A 20,746-nucleotide genomic window follows, 5' to 3' on the forward strand; every position below is an offset into this window, starting at 1 on the left:
GCCCCTCCTTATGCGTCCCAGCTTCTGCGGCTGCCTGCGCTTCCGACCTGACTTGACTGAGACTGCCCCTCGTCCCCTCCCTCCTTTTCTCGCTCATTCCTTTGTCTTCCTCAGGATTGGCAGGTTTTATTATTCCGCCTGAACAAACTGCGGGCGGATTGGCCGAGGCGCCGTGACGCGAGGGGCCGTGCTGCGGAGTCGTTGGAATTTTGCTCTGTCAGTAACACATGGGGAAACGCAACGCAGAGAAGCAGCGAGGGCGCTAGCGAGAGGGGCCTCTTCGCGCGTCCTGCTGCCGCCCGAGCGTCTCGCACGCAGCGGCACTAAGAAGAAGCCTCCGCTCTCGGCACGTCCGGCTTGCTTGCCTCCCGCTCCGGACTTCCCCGGGACTGTGGTCGTTGGCAGCGGGAGCCTTTGGAAGCCGCCCCGGCTCCGCAAGGGTGGAGGAGGAAGAGGAGGTGGCGGTGGAAAAGGGGTGGCGGGGGGGAGAGCGCGAGAGCTCCGAAGTGCGGCCACATCTGCCAAAACTTAACCCAGCGATTGCAGCGGCAGTGGCGGCGCCCGTGCTCGCTTTTTGCAGCCCGGCGGCGGCGGCGGCGCCTGAGCTCTGCAGCTCCCCTCGAGGGGAAGCATCAGCAGCAGGACGAGGAAGGAAAAGAAAGAAGGAAACACTCGCGCGTAGACGTCTCCCGGACATTTCTCGGACATTGCTCTCCCCCCAAGCCCGCTGCTGCTCCTCCTCCTCCTGGCTGGGGCGCTTGTAATTTCCTGAGCCTGGCGCTTCGGCTGCGGTAGCCCGTCCGTGTCTTCTCGTTGGCGCCGTTTTGAAAAGCAAATCAATCCGTCTCTCTCCGGCAAGGAAGCCTTCCCCGTCTCCCGAGAGCTCCCCAAACGCCACAGCCACGTTATCCACGGCCTCTTGCACCATAGAGGGGAAGCAGGTAAGACGGCGCGGGGGGAGGGGAAACTCCATGCCTTTTTGGGGCTTCTTGCTATTTTGGCATGCTCCTCGTCGGCCGCCCGCGCCCCCTCCCCCCCTCCGTGTCCGGCTTTGGAAGTAAACACTACCCGTCGCCTTGCATCAACGAGGGCTCGGCTGCCTCTAACTCCGGCGAGCCGAGCGGCGCCGCGGCTGTCCGCTGCAGCGTAGCGGTACAAAAGGCTGCCTGCCCGGTTCTGCCTGCGAGTCGAGGAGAAGGAGGGAAGATCGCCCACTTCAATTTGTAGTAAACAGTATTCTGCAACAGTGGCAGGCTGCAAGATATCTCTCTATATTCATTCTTAAGTGAGGTATTTTCGCTGCTGTCTTCTCCTTTCTCTCCCTCTTGCGCCTCCTTTTTGTTCAGGGGAGATCTGATGAATCAACCTAATTAAAACCAAGCCGTGAATTAAGCTTTTTTTTTTTTTTTTGGTTCTACAAATTGCAAGCTCTACGCTTGTCCCTCCCTTGGTCTCCATTAAAATCACCAGAGACGTTGTTAAAAGGAGGGAGGGGTGTGTGTGTTTTGCCTGTAGCTGCCAGCTCTCCTTTCTGTTTCATTGCCTCTGTTCCAGGACCTAAATTGCTTGGCTGTGTAATTACCAGAGTAAGCCTATTTAAGTTAAAAGCTTTCCTTCTCTTTCTCTGCCCCCCCACCCTCCCCCAGCTCCAAATGAAACTTGATGAGGGCCCATCCTTAGTTATCAAGGGAGTCACTTTCTGGTCAGTCTTCTTGATTCATCTCTTTTAGATTTAATCAGCATTAAGGTATTGCTTGTCCTTAAGGGCTTTAGCTTAATGGGGTTACTGGATGCTTCTGTCAGTGTAACGTTTCCTTTTTATGTAATATTTACCTTTCAACAAAGAATGAAGGGGGTAAGTGAGTGGGTTTGTAGGGGGAGGGGTTTAGCTTTGAAAAGATTCTACGTGGTTTGAAATGATTTGAAATGTTTGTTTTTAATCAAAAATAAATGCAGATTCATATTGCTGGAAATGGTAACAAAAGGCCATTCCTGAGTTAAATGCATCAGAAATCAATTTACATAAAGGTATATGATGCATTCAGAGAAATGCAATGCTAATGGCTTTTAGAGTGGTTCTCTTTCCCAAGTCGCGGGGTTTTTAGTTACAGTCTTAATTGGTGCAGTTCGCAGTCTGGTTTATTGTGTGGTCAACTGAACCATATGATCAGGAGTTATTTTGAAGGAAATCCTGCTTTTTTGTTTTTGAGTTTTTCTTTAAACGGCCTATTTTAAGGAATCTGAAGTTGTAGCCAAGTTGGAGAAGTAACAAGAAAAGTTTTCTTTTTCACTTCAGAGTTATAGGTCTTAGCGAATGGCCAGACGCCTTAGGTTGAGTACATACAGCTTACGAAGGACAAAGGCAAAAAACACCCTGCTAAATTGGCAGTAAATAACTTGATCTTTTTATAGCGTAAGTGACTGAAGGAGCTCTAGTCGTTGGACCCTTGAGCAGAGGCAGAGCCAGGGAATTGATTTGAAATCAGCTTTATGAATAGGTTGCATTTACTAATCTCTTTTTTGCCCTGCTTTTACAAAGCATTCATTACAAAGTGACAAATATACTTGTGTGTGTGTGTGTGTGTGAGAGAGAGAGGGCGGGCTGTGTTTTGCTTCTTTAAACCAGCACTTTTAGAGACAGCCATGCTAGCTGTTTCCTGAGTGGGGCATACTTGATTGTTCCGTGCCTCTCTGCCATTACCTCAAAAACTTTTTTTAGGGCAACAAAGCATTTAGCATTTAAATTGCTGATCAAGGGCAGATTAGTGAGACAAAAGTAGATTGTGTTTGTATAGGAAGTTAACAGGCTTCTTAAACTCTAGTGATCTATTATTATTCTGGAAAAACCTCTTTTAGGAGGGGGACCCCACTTCGTTTGATCTTTGAAAATAAATAAATAAATTAGGACAATCCTGACTGGATCCCTGCAGATAATGGCATGAAAAAAGAGACCTTGAAAAACCTGTTTCACCACTTTGGGGTTTTTCTAGAGCTAATACTTGCACTTTTTTGCAAAATAGAACTAAGGAATGCCCTTAAGTTGTGAATGGCAACTGTGCTTCCCAGGGGTTGTGGTCAGGCACTGTAGCTTGATCCTGTCTGCTTTCCTGTCCTTCTCATTTAAATATCACAGGCTCCAACAGTGTATATTTGAGAGGGCTGCACAGACTGTGTGACTCCAGGTGTGTGTACTTTCCTGGCAGCAAACAAAGTGGGGGTCACTCGAAGTTTGACAGGAGTATTGCAGGCTAAAACTGTCACTGGGCAGTATTAGCCAACTTGGAAGGGGAGGCAGCTAATCAACCCAGAACAAAGGCTCTGAAAAATAAACAAGTGGCTGTCTCCCCCCCCCCCCCCCGTCTAAAATAACATTGCATTGGACAGACAAGTTGCAAGGGCTCCTGGCCTGAAAAGTAACCCTCTGTTCTCATTTTTCTCTTTCCTAACCAGACCATGGTGAATCCGGGCAGCAGCTCGCAGCCTCCCCCGGTCACCAGTGGCTCCCTCTCATGGAAAAGATGTGCAGGCTGTGGGGGGAAAATTGCTGATCGCTTCTTGCTCTATGCCATGGATAGTTATTGGCACAGCCGGTGTCTGAAGTGCTCTTGCTGCCAGGCCCAGCTGGGAGAAATTGGCACATCCTGCTATACGAAGAGCGGCATGATCCTGTGCAGAAACGACTACATCAGGTGAGAGAGGGAGGCAGGGAGACAGGCGGTTTGTCAGTTCTTTGAGGAAATATATAGGAACACTGAACTAGAGACTTCTCTGTGAAGCAGAGGAAAGCGTGGGCTGGAAGGTGGTAGTTCAGAACTAGAAGTCTCATTTATTGGAGCAGTTTCTCCACTGGATGCCTCTCCTGAGGGCAGAGTTGCACAGGTGGCTGAAGAAGTAGTGGATCTGAATGCTGCTTCTAAGCTGCTTCTGAACTTAAAGGGAAGTCCCAGATCAGAAAGGGCTGCACAAAATATGATGTCACAGTAGCATTGTGTTTATCTGAAATTCGAGCACGGGAAAGGGCAAGTTAACTAGGACTGTTGGTGGAAACACTTTTTAAAAAGCTAGCCATATAGTGTCTGGTTTATTATAGGTGCATTAAGCACCTTTAAGTGGTAATAGAATGACCGATTCTGTGTATCCATTGTGAAAAGAATTGATTAACTGTTGGAGGGGCTATGGCTGCTTGCTGCGCAAAACTGTGTATACATACAATCCAGCAGTCATAGTGTTGTGGGGCTCATCTTTTATTGTAGAAGAAATACATAGTATGGATGGTAACATACTCAAAATATTCTACTGATATCAAATATTTTTCATTTCTCTATTTTGTACTAGTGAAATGTGTTAACTCTTCCCTTTCCCGACACTAGTTTTGGAACAATTAATGAAAAGAATTTGAGGTCAGGTGCCCATTGGATCTTTTCAGGTGAACTCAAGCTCCTTTTAACTCATTTTGAAAGGAGGCATTTTGAAGGATTACACATTTAATTTGAGTAAATGACTTGATAGACTGATGCACATGAATGCTTTGAGGAGGTGTTCTAGTTCAGCAACCAGTAATTAAACTTCCCCCTCCCACCTTTTTTGGCTTAGAAAGAATGTGAAGGCATATGGGGTGTTTTTTGGATGCCCCCAATCATCACACTTTAGCACATTTTTGGGAAAAAACATCTCTGGATCTTGGAAGGAAGAAGGAACCAATTTAGTGTTGCCATCTCTTCTATGCATCCCTATGTCAGAAACTTGGCTGTAAACATTTCAAACATCTTTCGGATGGAACTTGCCTGTGACGCTCTAGAATAGCTGTATGCGGTGCTGTGCGGAATTTTTCTGCCCTGTCCTGATTTTGGAGACATCAATATTTTGAAAGGCTGTCACCAAGGGGTTCTTTCTTTTTTTGTGAATACACATGCACACACACTGTTTATGTTGGTATCTTCAGTAAGCTAAATAACACAGAAAACAAAATAGCGATGGAAAGGTTTTAATGGATTGCAACATTAATTTTGATAAGTTGTGGATTTTTAAAAGCAGATGCTCAAAAATCACACGCAGGGTTATAGTGATATGTTCTTGATTGCTGTCCGAAGCAACTGCATAAGTGAGACTGAATTCTAATTAAATAGAGCAGAACGGTTAGAAAAAGAGGTTTGTTTGAAGTGGAAAAATTGACAGTACTGTTCATATTCAATGAACAGTACAGATTTTGTCTCCCTCTGCTAAAACCATCAAACAAACCTCTTCTGATCACTACTAATTAAAAAGAGAAGTTGCCCACTGTAGCCCTAAGGCAAGTTCAGGCCAGCTTATTGGAATCTCTGCCTCAGGTTTTTGTGTGGCCAAAACTTATTACAGTTTCAGTGTAGGCCATTATAAATAGGGTGCTTTATCAGATGGCGAATTTGAACTGATTTTGTTCCATCAGCTTAACTTTTCAATAGCTTGCTGGATAAAATGGAGATCAAGATGCTTTAGTATATCAGGTATGGACTTTTGGAAGCCTAAATTGCCACAGGATATAGAGATCTGAGCTAAGTGCATAAACGTGAAGCCTTTCCATGTGTGACCCTGAGGAGTTTCAGGCAGGTTTAACTGGATGCCATAATCTGACAAGCAAGATTCTACCATCCTTTCAGCTCTGTCATTCTGTTGCCGTGCGTGCGTGCGGTTTTGATACAGGATGGAAAGGGAAGGAGATTGATAAAAGACCTCCAAAGCCCCGATCTGTTCTTCAGATCATTTGCAGAAATCCCTAACATGATGAGTTGGAATGGGATGTTTTTAAGTATAAAATGAAGAGGAGAATTTGACTATCCAACATCTGAAGTAAAAGCATATGGCTGCTCTGAGGCTCTGCTAGGACCATAGACCCCACTTTGTGCTTTTAAAGCAAGGGGCTGCAAGATGGATTCTGATCTGTGGCCTTTCCCTTTCTAAAGGCTACTGCAGATTTCTTGGGCAGTTGAGGGATGTGCTTGTACGTGCAAGTGGATGGTGTCCATTGACTTTTTTTCTGGCCCTTCAACTTGCAGCCACAGTATCCTAAGCAAATGGTGGGGGAGGGGAAGGTTGGAAGGGAGGAGGGTGATGGGCAATGCTCCCAGCCATGAGATTCTAGATAAAGCTGCAGTGTGGCAGTGAATCTGCACAATTAAGAGCTTTAATTAGTGTCTCCTCCATTTTCTCTTAGTTATGATAGGTTTTATCTAATGAGATCTCGTCCCTGGCTTAGATCTGCTTGGAATGACGTGTCCGAAATGAATGAGAGCTGTGTCGCAAACAAAACATTTAATTAACAAAATTGGCCTTGGAGAGAGCAACAGAGAATTGGTGTGTGTGGGGTGGGGGGTGGGGGGGAGATAGGCTTTTCTTAAAGGGCTAGTGCCTAAGAACCCTTTCCATACTAATGTCTATTTAGCTGGCGGTCCATAATCCTTATGTCCCATCTGGAGTCGACTGAGGGAAAGAGTCCGTGGCTGTTTTGTGGAGAGGAAGAAGAGTGGGTGGTCTTGTTTATTAATGCTCCGATCAAATAGTTTGCACCACGGTAGAAGCGAGTGCAGTTCCCCACCAGCACTGTCCCTCTATAATGCTGTCGGTGCTGTGCTTGGCGTGCCGGGGCAGGCACTCGATCCCCATTCCGACAGGCAGGAGACGCTCTCCTTTCTCCTTGCTACTCATTGCTATTCACGTGGCTGTCCGCAGTATGAGCTATTTGAGGAGGGGAGGAAAGCAAGGGAGCCGCCAGGCAACGAGTTCATTTTTCTGGTAATCAACAGCAAGCTGCTATATTCAGGGAATGCTGTCCCTTTAATTGAACAAGCTAGGTAATTAAATGGCATTTTTCCAATAGGACGTGCTAGGTAAATCTAATAGTTGGTTATTTAATATCACTTTGAAGTCTGCCCACTCAAGCACAATGACAGCACAGGAGCATGTGAACTATTAGCTTGGAAAAAAAATCCAGGATCTCAAAAATTAATTAAATCGCATGCAATTTAGGGGGAACGTTTATCTTGATTTGTCATAACAGAATTAATTCAAGGCCTCCAATTCACTTGGGGGCAGATCTGTTACTCTGAATTAACCAAGCGTAATTTGGCTGATTTTTTTCCCCCTCTTCCCCCTTCTCTAATGCTGTACTTGCACAGCCGCCTTTCTCCCCCTTTTAAGTATCAATAGCTTCTGGTGCTTTTAAGGTGCTTGGGCTGTAGTTATGCTGAAGTACCTTTAATGGACTTGGCTCCAGGCATAATTTTCTATGTAGCCTTTGTTACCTCTAATACAGCTGGTATAGAATTTGAATCTAGTGTAGGAAATCTGCTGGAAAACTGATTGCTTCTGGATTGGTAGCTTTGGACATGCATTTCTTTCTGATCAGAAGTTTGGATGCAATTGGGTACATGCATGTACCTCCTTTCATAGCTGACCCTTTCTAACATGCACAGAATTCAGGGGCAGGTAATGGAGAGGTCTTTTATTTTTACAATATTGTAACAATCCCTGTGATCCATTTTTTATGTACTGAGTGTTTGAAATCTATTTGAAAAGCATTCCCATTGAGTAAATTATTTTTTGGGGATAGCAGGGGCGCCAAAAGGCTTAGTTGTTCTTATCATCTTCTCATTTCATCAGCACGGTCCCCGCTCTCTTCCTAAAGTTCAGACGGTGGAAATGTGGTGGGGAAGAACAGTGGATTACTTTCAAGGTGGCACTGTGCTACAAGATATAGATCCTTCTTTTCATCCATATATGCAGCATTTCAATGTTGGTGATTGATTGTGTTGCCCAAATGTTGAAATATTAACAACCTCCTTGGACTCCAAGATCCAAAGAGAGGAAACTGAAACCACTTCTGTCATCGCAATTAAAGAGTCCCCTGGCTTTAATTAGCCTGACCTGGGGTATCTCTCCCCCATTGCTGGAGTTAAGGAGAAAAGAGCCCATTAAAGTCCAGTCTGAGACCGATAGCTACTTAATTGAGCACCTAAAGCCTCCAGCCTTTTAAATTAAATACTGTCCTGGACAGTCCCCCTGATTAGCTAATTAACTTTCCTTCTTCACAGAACCCATGTAAAAACAACTTTTCAGTGAGAGGGTGATTAACAGTCATTGTTTTTCTCTTTCATGAAACATTTTCACTAAAGCTTTTGCTAAATCTGTCACACAATAAGAGGAAACCCATTAGCAGGGAAGAAAAATAATTCATATTATGCTATTTTAAAAAGTAGTGGGTAAGGATGAATACTTCCTTTTATAGTAGCATAGCTCTGTAATCTCATGCATGCCTGCAGGTTACCGTTAGTTTTCAGCTGTAGACTTTCTTTTAAAAAAAACCCAAATTGTTCTAGGATGAGACTCTGTGTGTGGAGTATAGATGTACCCGTAGCTGTTTTGGGTTAGGGTGGACCTATTTGGGCATTGAAATCCACTTTAGAGTTTACATACACAGCTGCTTTGACTTTGTCTCTACTTCTTGTATACTTGGGGTAATTTGTATAACACATGCATGGTTTATGTAAAGAGGTTCAGTGAAATCAGAATGGTTAATTATTACAATTCAGTAGTTTGCATTTCAGTTCCTTTCTTTTTCCACAGAAGGCTGTGCTTTTTATGTCTGCCTCCTCTAAAGATATGTGAGGATGCATGTAATTCTGGGAAAAGAGCATTCATGCAGCCAAGAGATTTTCCTTTTGTCACTTAAAGCCCTCCAGTTGTAATTTTTCTTGCCACTTTGGTCACAGTGCTACAAATAGACCCAAAGAAGCCTTGCCTGCTGCCTCTTTAAATGACTTCCTTGTAGACCAGTGCCATTGATGATAATAGTGTGGGTGTGCAGAGGAATAATACACATAGCGAAAGTCAGGATGGAGTCACAGTAGTTCTTGTAAATACTTTGAAGTGTCCTCATGATTGAGCAGATACTAGAACGGCATTCCATCCAGTTTTCTAGACAGTTCAGTCCTTTTCAGGCTGGAGGTCTTGGCAGTGTATTAGTTCAGCTTTCCCTTTGTACCCATTTTGACTCGCAAGAAAGTGTCAGTGTGTTGCGGATCTCAGACTAATTAGTTTTGAAATGGAGTTTTGATTGAACTCTTCAAATCGATGCTGCTGCAAAATTTGTTTCTCAGGCTTCCTATTAAAAGCCATCTTAAGGGGCAGTTTTACTACTCTCCCTGTCGTTCAGTCGATACATTTAATAACAACTTACAGGCTATTTTCAATAAAGTGGCGACAGCAAATTAGTAGTTTGAACATGACAAGCCTCCCTCTGCAAGCACAGATTCTGGAAAACTCAAAGCAATTATTTTTTTCCCTTTCTTTCTCCTTGATACAGAGGCATGCAGCAAAGATTTAGAATACAGCATTTTTCTGTAGAATCCTCCAGAATGATACACTTGCACAATCATATGACTAATTGTTAGGCAAAAGAGGCCATGCAAATACTCTTTATGACACAAATAAGTTAATTTCATGAATCCAGGGCTTTTTTCCTTAATACCATGGGAGAAGGTGTTGGTGTGAGCCTAACAGTTCAGATTTTTCCTCCACTATGAGATGGTTGTGGGTCCCTCCTTATGAATAGCTGTGGGTGCAGCGAGGGAAAAAAATGAAGCAAGAAAAAATCCTTTTTTAAATTCTAACACACACATTCTATAAAGTGGTAAATCAATATTCATTAAAGTATTATATATCTCAACAGAATATGTTGTGCCTTTAAATGCAGTAGAAGAATTGTGTGTATTTTCCTACAGTTCTCTTCCCCCTCCTCCTCCTCCTCCTCCTCCTTTTCCTCTTCTCTCTCTCCCCCCCCCCCCCATGGCAGATGTTGTGGTCTCATTTGATTGCATAGGAAAACTGCAGTGATACAGCAAACACCCAGAGAGATATGATGACAAATGGGTCCAGATCCCGGTAAATTACTTTCTGCTCAAATCGAAATTTCATTCAGTTTGTTGCTAGCAGAGATGAAGTAATCTAAATTGTGGACTCAGGAGCAGATAGAGGGAAGTTGGAGCAAGCATTTCATTATCGAGAGAGAGAGAGAAGGTTAGGATGAAAGAGATGAGCAGAGGCAAATCTAAAGTGTTGACACCATGATTGAAAAGGTTAACCCATACACATTATATATCAACCTGGATAGCCGAGAGTTTCTAATGGAAACTCTGCCCTGATGGAGGTTTACTGGAGTTTCAATACACTGAGCATGATGTCGTCTTAGATATACAATCAAATCCTCTTAACCCTTTTGATGACTCATCTCTCAAGATATGATTAAAGTACAAAAAAGTTCTTCATATAATTTCAAGGACACCATGCATTTAAACTCCAGTCATGAATTCTGTCCCCCTTTTTTATGACAAACCCTGTAATCTGATAAAAAGTGTTGTAGAGAATTGGTTTGTGTTGCTAGATGCAAGTCAATATTTTATTAGCTGTTGTGCATCCAAGTCTTGAGGGGTATAGGATCTTTCTATGACTATTCGGCTTGTGTTGCATCTTTCAAATGATCGCATCCCAAAAGTCTGTAAGCACGTTTCAGAAGAGGATTTTTCAAATTGAAATGGCTGTTCCAATGCTATCTGATTCATTTGCGAGTATCTCACATGGGGGGAAGTTACAAACCTCACCTTTTTTGTTTCCAGGTTATTTGGGAATAGTGGCGCTTGCAGTGCTTGTGGGCAGTCAATTCCTGCCAGTGAGCTGGTTATGAGGGCACAAGGGAATGTCTATCATCTTAAGGTAGGAAAACCTGACTTTCTGATGCTCTCCCCTAGCCATGTTGCCGCTTCTGTACAGCCGTATTCAAATAAAATTGGTATATGCTGTGGGCTCAAACAGGTTTAGTTAAAAGTAAAAGTTTCCCCCAATGCAAATGCCATGCTAGTGTTTCATGTCTGAAAACACCACTGAGTTCCAACAGCAGTGCCCTGTACATGGTTGCAAATCCATGTATCCATTCTGCTGCCGTTCGCATGCATTTTGGGGCATTGCTCCTAAGTTTAACTTGTTTTGTTCTCTTGTTTCAGTGTTTTACATGCTCTACCTGCCGGAACCGCCTGGTCCCTGGAGACAGGTTTCACTACATCAATGGCAGTTTATTCTGTGAACATGATAGACCTACAGCTCTCATCAATGGCCATTTGAATTCACTTCAGAGCAATCCACTACTGCCAGACCAGAAGGTGAATACTGAACAATTGCTAATAGGCCTTATTAGAGCTGAATCGAGATTAATTTCTTTTCAATCTAATACTGGATATCTTTCCCAATATCTTTACGTGACTGAATGTGGTTAACAGGATGCAGCTTTAACCATGGAGGTGCTTGTGTTCTGACATGACTGAGGTTCATTTGGGATCTTTGTATTGAGAGGAAGAATTAGTTTGCCATAAAAGTTTGGACAGACAAAAGTCTGTTGTGGATGCAAACCACTGTCTTCATTAAGCATGTGAATGAAGCATCCTGAATTCAGATGAGCAAACTGTACAATAGTGGTTTGCAGACTCATCGCAGTGCCATTGGAAAAATAATAACCTTTATTTGGTTCTCTAGCTTGAGTTGACTAGATTTGAAGAAAAAATGCTTTCACTTCCTGTTGGCTCCATTTGATCACGTGTGTAATGTCTCTTAGATTTTACTGCTAAAATGCATGGCTTGTTCTCACTAGCAGAGAGAAAACCGTATTGATCAACAGTTGTCTTGTACCTCTGCTGGAGCTGGACAGTTTTTAGATTTGTTTTAATCTCCTTAATAAGTCCCACAGCTATGCAAGTGGGTGCATTTTGATAACTGCTATGCCTAATTTATAATAATTACTGTCAACCTTCAGTTAAGGGACTGTTCATTCCACACTGGTCCAGAAAACACTGAATGCACAAGTCTTACACATAATTTTATTCGCATCATATTTCATACTGATTATGTATTGATGACATTGATTCATTTACTCTTTACAGCGCCACTTGCATGGATATTAAATCTTATTGACCACAGATGAATTTTAATTTCAAATTGGTGATGGATTTTTCCATCAGCTCTGATAGTATATTTGACTTTTTCATCATTAACCCAGGCAATCACACAGCACTGAGTTATTGCATTGAAACAAAGTGCACACTTCACTTGGTAATTCTTTATGGATTTACAATAGGAACTTCATTAATGTCTGTTCTAAGGATAGCAAAAAATAACATTTATCTGTTAGTTGGAAATTTTGAAGATAAAGTCTAAAAAAAATTAAAAGCCTTGGGCAGCTTCTGCAGCATCAAAAAGAATGCAAATGTTGTCTGTCTTTAGAGGAGAAACATGTTATGGAAAACATGAACTTGTCAGTAAATAGTTGCTCCTTGCTACAATTAAGGATGTTGTTGAAAGTTGCCATTTATTTAATAGTGACCAAGTGTGTTGTGTTTCTAAGCAGTACAGATGAATCAAGTACTCATATGCAGATTGTCTGAATGTGGTTCCAACTTTAGGTTTAACGGGCTTCTTTCCAAGCAAGTGGGTTTAGAAGCATGACCTCTTCTAAATATTGTTTTGTAACACCCACCACCACCACCACCTACAACAACAGTAATCAGTGCAGGTGCAAACTTGCTGTCTTTGCTATTAAATAATTTTGTTTAGTAGACAACACATTTTACATCTGTCTGGGTAGTTCAGCATTTGTGTTTATCCATTTTTCCTGTATGTATGCTTGGTGGTGACTTTTTTCTGTGCATGTTTCAACAAAACTATAGGAATGTTGGCTGTTACTGGAGAGCAATGAGGAGAATAAAATAGTGATAAGTATGCTGGAATTGCAAAGCTGTTTTCAACCTATATGTAACTCAATGTGCAAAAAGATTTCAGTAGCAAGAGAGACTTATGTGGTAATTAACTGCATTGCTGCAGTACATTAAAAGACAGCTAAAGAGGTGCTGGAAAAAATGGGGATGGACGCAAAGCGACCTTCTCGATTGGTAGCACCAGTTTAGCCTAATGCAAGGGTTGGCAGAAGCTGCGTTTCAGAATGATTTGCATTAGATCAACAGTCTAGCAATAACAGCAGCAAAATGAGACTCCTCACCCTAAATTGAACTGCTGAGATGAAGAAAACTAGGGTAATTAGGGGTTGATTTTTTTTGTGTGTGAAAGAACTGCAAGTCCATACAGTTCTGGTACTCAGAATAAATCCTTGGGCTTAGAACTCTTTAATTCTAAGTATGTGGCTTATGTGCCATTTGATAGATCTCAGCATTCTAGTAAAAAGCAGATTCTACCAGCTTGAAGTTTGCCCACACCTGATCTAGAGAATGTTTTGTCACTTTCACAAGTAGGTTTGGGTGAGTTAAGTCCACTTATTATGGCTTTAATTTGATAAGGTCCTTTGTCTTAAAGTAGCTTGTGCTCTCTTTGGTTCTGTATATTTTGTGTATATTGATGTATGAGTCCTCAAAGGGAAGAGTCAAGTTGTGGGCTCATTACAGTGATGTCATAGAAGACACCTAACAAATGATACTGCTGAATGAAATCATACTATATGATTAGTACCAGCCTTCCTACTCCATTCTTAGCTAATGCCCTCTTCCTTTGACCTTTCTGTTGCTTGGATTTGTGAACCATTGTAACAACGGCTTCTTTTCTATGCTGTGCACAGTCTTGCTGTTTCAAACTGTTACATTGGTATATCCAGTATTTTACCCCTTGGAAAGGAATAGTGGCTGTATCGTGTGCCATGACATCCTTGTTTATAGGAAATTTATTATGTAAAGATAGCCAAGCGGTCCTTAGAAGCTGATGAATGCATTTGGATCTGGTTAGTTTACACTGGCCCAAGTCAGTCCAGTTGCTTTGTAGGAACGGATAGTGGTGGGTTTAATCTGTCTTTTATTCCAGAAGATAGAAACTCCATCCATGTATAGATTATGATTGTTCTGTATTTCAGAAAATGTACTAAAACAGCCTATTTCCAAGGAGCATCTGCTGGTATTTCTGAAACAGATACTGGCCCTTAGGCTGAACGTTGACGATTTTCAGCCTTGCAATTAGCCACTTGCCCAGGGTTAGTCGTCGTCGTTTTGGGGAAGTGGCTTGCCTGACCCACGGTTCTAGCCATTCATCCTGGGACACGCAGCTGTGTGGCAGCTTTACCTACCCAAATATTAAGCTGCTTCTCAGAACTGCTTCCTAATACATTTGGAAGAGAAACTGTTTTCTTAAGTGGTGTCCTTATTTAAGCACGAATACAAACACCGTCGACTTTGGAGAATACTTTTTTTAAAACCTGGAATATAAAGTGGAGACTTAATGGAGGCCTATGCTGTCCTGTGCAGACTCTGTATTGCTTGGAGCTAAAGCTTACAGTCTTCTTTGGTTGTAAAGATATACTTGATCCTAGTTCTCTTTCCCTACTTCCCACCCTTTTTTACAAGGTATAAGTTTTCCTTTCATTGGTGGTGATCAGAGCATTCACTTGGCTTCAGCTCTTATACTTGTAAATAAAGCATGAGTTAGATTACATTTTGCTATTCTGTCTGTTGCAGACAATCTTCTAGTTTACATATCGCTCAACAATTCCCTTGTACTTACATAATTGGTATTGTCTGTGTCCATAGTAGAGGACACTTGATGCTCATTTATTAAATATGCTTGCTGGCTGCTCCCTAATCTTTGTTCTGGACAGACAAATTACCTTTCTCACACTGAGCATCAGCTCTGGGGAATTAAATCTCCAAGCTTCCACCACTTTAATTAGCTTGAAAGTGGGGGGTTGCAGTTACTAATAGACCTCAGGCTTTTAGTAACTTAGGGAAAGGGTAAAAAAAAACCTTCCTAGGAAGCTCAAAATGTCATTTAAAAACCATAAAGTTCTAATATATTATTTCATTTTGGTAATTGCAAACAGATTGCATTTGAAAACTGTCGATCGTTTCTACTTTATCCATGGAAGTTAGGTTTCTGTCTAGCTAGGCATTTTTAATTATCACAATTCATTAACACATCACTGTAGAGGCACATGTTTGACTTCATATATTACAGAGTTTATGTAACATTAACTAACATAGCAGATGAGGAATCTTAAATGGGAAGAAAATACTCCAAAATGTCTATATTTAGCTTTTGTGCTATGCAGCATGTTAACTAGCGTTGCCTAGGGGAGGGTATCTTATTTGCTTTAGACAGAATTTTTCATAATTTAGAAGATCTCTTTATTTGGTGCTTCAAAGGCAAAGCATGTCATTTCATTCCATTCCAAGGGAAATGTATCTTTTCGAAAAGCAAAAGTTGGCTGTAGGATTTCCTACCAGAAGCTTTTATTTTCTTCTGTGAAAGTATAGCTTGCTGTCAGAATTACGGAAAATATTTTTGTTTGTCTTTCCACTTGAACTCTTTAGGGACTTGGATGACTATTGCAGAAAACCTTTAATTGAGTCACAGTTGGAAACTAATTTAATAAAATAAGTGAGTGAGAAAGTGAACACAGTCACATTTTGCTCAGATAAAGCATTTCAACTAAGATGACCATTTTTATTTCTTGCAGGTCTGCTAAAAGGTCAGAGTACAGCAGAATGCGTGCCTTCATCTCAAACTTTGTTCATCACAGATGGATCCCATGTCTCCAGTAGACAACTCACCTTTGTAGCTAGCATCAATGCCAGCTCCATGCCATTGCACCTTCTTTACTCTTGGTTGCCCTTCCCACATTTATTGGTGTATTAAAATGACTGAAAATGAACATTAAGGACTCCATGAATCTGGGCTAATGGGAGACTGTAGAGGAAAAAAAAAAATCCACCGGAGGAGAACAACTTTGGGTGGGGAGGGGTGGAGGAAAATGACTAATGAAGCTAATTAAAATAAGCTTTCAAGTCTGCATTCTACCCTCATTAACAATTAGCAGGGCACTGTCCAGAATTTGTACCCTGTGTTTTACCTTAACAACATTCTCTTTGCTCTTTGTATATTTAAGTGTTGTAAGGAAATGTGTTTCAAAACTCAAACATGAGCTAAAGGAAAGATGGGGCTCTTGTGATATTCTATCACAAACACTTTTATTGTATCTCTGTAAAATACAATGTATGTATGCATGTAAGTGTGTTTTGTCCTAATGTTGCTACTTCCCATGACACAAAAGAAAAAAGAAAAAAAAAAGCTCATAGCAGCTCCTGTGTAGAAATTTTCACCTACTCCTAATTTGCTGAATGAAGAAGAAAAAAATCTTTTATTTGTGATACTTTCAGAGACATTTGCTCTAGTATGGTGTATTTAAATAATAAAAACTTAAAATGAAAATATCTTTAAATGAGTTTGGACTTCAGTATGATGTAACAACTGATTTTGTCATGAAATGAAATGTTACACAACCGTCACTTTAAGGCTGGATTTTCTGCTAACACCTCTATAGTGATAGAATGGATTGAACTTGACATAACAGATCACTTTTGGTGGAGGTACAGAGCTCAAAAGTAATTTCTGGTGTTCCAAATATTTATTCAGATAACGTAAGTGTTTGATTAGTAAAACCGGCATGGTGACCAATTTTGTGTTCTTTTCAGCTGTCATCTAAACTTTGTTAACAGGAAATGTATGTTTGTATCTGCTTCCTTCTGCTACTGCTTTGCTGTGTTTAATCAGATTTATGCGATTTCATGGCCACATCCAGGATTTCTGACTTGTCAAACTAAAACTTTGACAAGTTTGAAAACTGTTTTAAAATGTCACTTTTGGGCATAGTAAAGCATGTTGAGAGAGAAATTGTACTTTGTTCTACATCTTTGTCACTATGGTTGGAACGTTTGGGAGGGGCTAGTCAGTTCCTTGTGTTCTCTGTTTCTGATATAAGTCTTTTTCCTGCTCCACCGTGATCATTTGATTGTGCTGTTTCAGTGCTGCGTAGTGTGAAGTTGCACTACTATTCTGAAAAGTTTTATTATAATTGCTCAAGAAGACTGAGGTACAAGCCTAAACCAGTTAATTTCACACACAAAATAAAGAGCTTATTCACAAGTAATAAGGGTATGGGTTGCACTGAACCCAGGAAGAAAATTCATGTCTTGTTGGGTATTTACAGTTATCAACCCATGCTTAAATAGTGCAGGGTTGTCAAGTTACAACTCATGCTTAGCCTGTTCTCTTAGGCAGTCGTGTATGCAAAGGTGGGGAAATACCTATGAATATAGATGATGTACAAGGACCAAGACAACTGTATTGCAAGCAATACTTGCTGTGTAACTAAAATCCTGCATGTGAATTTTGGATAAGTCATGAATTGGACATACACAATGCTTTAAAGAGAAAATATAGCTTATGGCATTTTTTAAATAATGAGGGGAGTGCTTCAACATAGGATGGATTTGCTTCAACTTATTTTCACAGAAATGAGAGGACCACAGTCCAAATTTATTTATTTTTTATTTATTTAAAACATTTTTATGCCGCCCCCATCGCAACAAAGCCTCGGGGCAGCTTACAACAAAAACAAAGATTATACAATAAAAATGTATGGTGGAGGAAGAACAACCATCCTGGCTATTGGTAAATGATGTAGGAAGGAATAGAATTTGGGTTTTCCTTCAAGGTATTTCAATTGCAGTCCTGTAAAACACTGATTTTTAAGAGAGGCACTTTTGAAAAGGTATGCTTGCTGCAATATAGAAGACTAAACTGAATGTCCACTGTGACCATGAAGCGATGTAGAACTGAATATGAGAAATTTCAAACTAGTATTCAATTGAATACTGAAGCATCTTATTTCTTGGAATATTAAGACAACTACCCTGCACTGGAATTCCTCTAATATGTTAGGAATAACAAACATGGAAGACCATGGATTTGATCCAGGATTTATCTTCCATTGGTGAAAGGTATTAGCAATCACAGAAGATACCTCTGAGTTTTGGAACTCCTCATCCTCTCCATAGCTCACTTCATTTAACAGGGTTATCTAATGTCTTAAATGTTCAGATGGAAAATACCCAGGCATTCTGCTGCTTGGTAGGGAAAGAACAGGTGCATGTGTACACACAAAATTTCAGATCCTAAAGTGAAACTAGAAGCAGGAGGGAAAAGATTGCTTTTTAGTAAATTCCTAGGCTTAAAGAACTTTGTTTCAAAATTAAAACACATCATTCAATTTGGGCTGTATTGCCCGATGTAGGCAGGTTCAGTTGTGACTCCAAAGTATGATTTGGTGTTGCATGAACTTGGTCTGTTGCACTCTGACATCCAGGGAGGAAACGCTTTTTTTCCCCATCTGTTTAGCCTCACTGAGATGTAATAGCAATTTTGCCTCAATTGGAAGCCAGTGAAGAAATTTGAGGAGAATACAGCGTAATTGTGTGGATCCTCATGTACCGCCAAACAGACTATTTTCATGCTAGAGAAGCAAATGTGAATTCATAAGCAATTTGTGGTGTTTCAATATGAAGAGTTTTTTTCTTACCAAATAATTTCCCTCCTATATAGTATAGTCTAAACCCCAAGACCAACCAATAAAAAGTAAACCAATTTTAGATGGTTTCAGAGATGAACTCTATGTTCCCCTAAAATGTTTGAGCCAGCAGTAAAGTTCTGTGAATTATGCTGTCTGAATTCCTTTGAGGAGATCTTCTGAGACACAGGAGTGTAAAGCTCTAGTATTAGTGCTGTTGTAGAGATCCCTTTAAAATTCATTCTTTCCATATCTAAGCACTCATCCTGCTGCTGTTAAAGCCGTATGTGCCAGGTTTACAGTTGTCTAATACAACCTAGAGTACTAAGATGATGGCTAATAATTTTCAGTAAGTAATATAGTGTGGCATTTAGCGATGAAGAGGCTGAAGTTCATTAAAGACTTTAAATAAACTATTATATGACTGGTTCCTAAAGCACAGCTACCTATTTAATAGCAAGCTTAAAAGCATTTCTTAAGTTGCAGACCTATAAGATTACAAATGTCACTCATGTTAGCATAATCCACATGCAAGTGATGAAGCCTTTGCTTTGATGTGCTAAATTGGAGGAGGACTGATGGAGCTATGAATATACAATGGAACATATTTAACTAGTATTTTTGCTTGGGGTAAAACACTCTTGAAACTGGAGGCATAACAGACAATGAGAACAGGTTCTAATGGTGAATGTGTGCATGTGTGTGAGAGAGACAGCGAGCAAATGAGAGAGATAGGGATAGGAATACCTGGTGTTATTTGAAAATCTGGATGCCTTTTCCCTTGTGCCTTAAAATCTGCAGTATGGGGCAGTGGAAGGAGCAATTCATATTAACTCATCTCTCTATGTGCTTTCTCCAGCACCTGTAGAATCCATGTTGGCAGGGTTGGGCAGAAAGTACATTTCCAGTTATTTTGGACTTCAGCCCCCAGTGTTCTTAAACTCTGGATGTGTTGGCAGAGTCTTGGGAATTGAAGTCCAAAACATTTCCGGAGTACCTTCTACCCACCCAGATATAGACTGGATGCTGTGCAATTTCTATTTTATTTGTGCTTGTAAATCATCCCGAGACACCAGTAATGGGCTGAGCTATAAAAGCTAGGAAGAAAGGGAGGAAGGGGATCCATGTACATCAGGAGTAGATAACCTGCAGGTCTCCAGCCACTTTGGTTTACAGCTCCTGGTATAGCTCTCACTATTGGCTATGTTGGCTAGGACTGATGTTGAATAATAGGCCACAAGTTGTCCACCTCTGGTAGAGATATAGACCAGAGGGAGGCAACATGGCACCTGGAGGTACCATGCATTAGGTGCATTAGTGGACACTTTTCTTGACAGTTGCCATGTTGACCTACCTCTCCCACTTAATCCCCCTGCCCACAGACACACTTACTGGTAGCTTGGATCAATTTGACGCAAAATGAAGGTCTCGAGTGGTTGTTGTTTGCATTTCCTTCAAATGTCTCTGGTATCCCCCATTGCTAGATTCTGCGATTAGCCACCCTCACAACAGCCAGGGGAATGTTTGAAATTTCCAGATGTGTCCACATGCCAGGAAAATTAGCCTGGATATATTGTCATTCAGTAGGGACCGCTACACTTTCAAACATGGCTGTAGCTTATATAACAAAGTCAAAAGGAATACAACCACTGTGAAATCATGCGCATGAGTTGATATTTTTCTTATGCTGAAATGGTTCATTGATTGATTCTCTTTTTAATGAACTAATTTTGCAAAAGAATTGCCCTCTAATTTTATCCTGCTTTCTAGTCAAGAGGTCTGCACATCCCCTTGGGCAGGAAAATTTAAGCCTTTCCAAACCAGTTCTCTATGAGGTACTGTTTTCTCAGTCTTACCTGATTTCTTTTTTTTGCAAGTACAAAATATAAAAAGAGGCTGTTACACCAAGACTAATATCTGAAGGTCTCATCCATTAGAACAGGGCAGAAGAACCTGTGGCCTTGGTCTAATTTCCATGTGGGTGACACAGAGACAAAGAACTCTGTAGGGTAGCTCCTTGAGACAAAGCTTGTCGACAACAACAGAAAATAGACAAAAGAGGGTGTGTTTGCATATGCTAATTCATGTTTAGCCTCAAATAGAGTTTTTTTTAAACAACATATATTCAGGACATTTCAGAAGATGCAGAGAAATGTGGGTCTCCCAGTTCAATCTGCTGTCCAGATGTGAAATGTTGGTGGGCAACAGTCCCTTTGGCTTCTTACCTTTGAAATGGAATTGACAAGACACTCATTTGTGACAGGACAGGACATGACACATGGAGCACCCTAATATTCAGACTGCTTTGGCTTGAGCTTCATGCACCATCCG

At 41.1% G+C, this 20,746-nt stretch overlaps 1 protein-coding gene across 1 annotated transcript; it reads left to right on the plus strand.

The window, feature by feature from the left end:
- The first annotated feature begins 233 nt into the window (after positions 1 to 233).
- On the plus strand, positions 234 to 16,288 carry LMO4 (LIM domain only 4). Its single transcript, XM_044432472.1, has 5 exons — positions 234 to 941; positions 3,451 to 3,689; positions 10,647 to 10,743; positions 11,031 to 11,186; positions 15,527 to 16,288. The coding sequence occupies exons 2-5, from the start codon at positions 3,454 to 3,456 to the stop codon at positions 15,533 to 15,535; spliced, it is 498 nt and encodes a 165-aa protein (XP_044288407.1). The 5' UTR covers positions 234 to 941; positions 3,451 to 3,453; the 3' UTR covers positions 15,536 to 16,288.
- The last annotated feature ends 4,458 nt before the right edge of the window (positions 16,289 to 20,746 follow it).

This window comes from Varanus komodoensis, unplaced genomic scaffold (assembly GCF_004798865.1).
Source record: "Varanus komodoensis strain SLA01 unplaced genomic scaffold, ASM479886v1 scaffold24, whole genome shotgun sequence".
Taxonomy (NCBI): Eukaryota; Metazoa; Chordata; class Lepidosauria; order Squamata; family Varanidae; genus Varanus; species Varanus komodoensis.

Coding starts and splice junctions, on each gene's coding strand:
- LMO4 (XM_044432472.1), top strand. CDS start 3,454: ATGGTGAATCCGGGCAGCAGCTCGCAGCCTCCCCCGGTCACCAGTGGC. Junction 3,690..10,646: donor TGCAGAAACGACTACATCAG/GTGAGAGAGGGA, acceptor TTTTGTTTCCAG/GTTATTTGGGAATAGTGGCG. Junction 10,744..11,030: donor GGAATGTCTATCATCTTAAG/GTAGGAAAACCT, acceptor CTCTTGTTTCAG/TGTTTTACATGCTCTACCTG.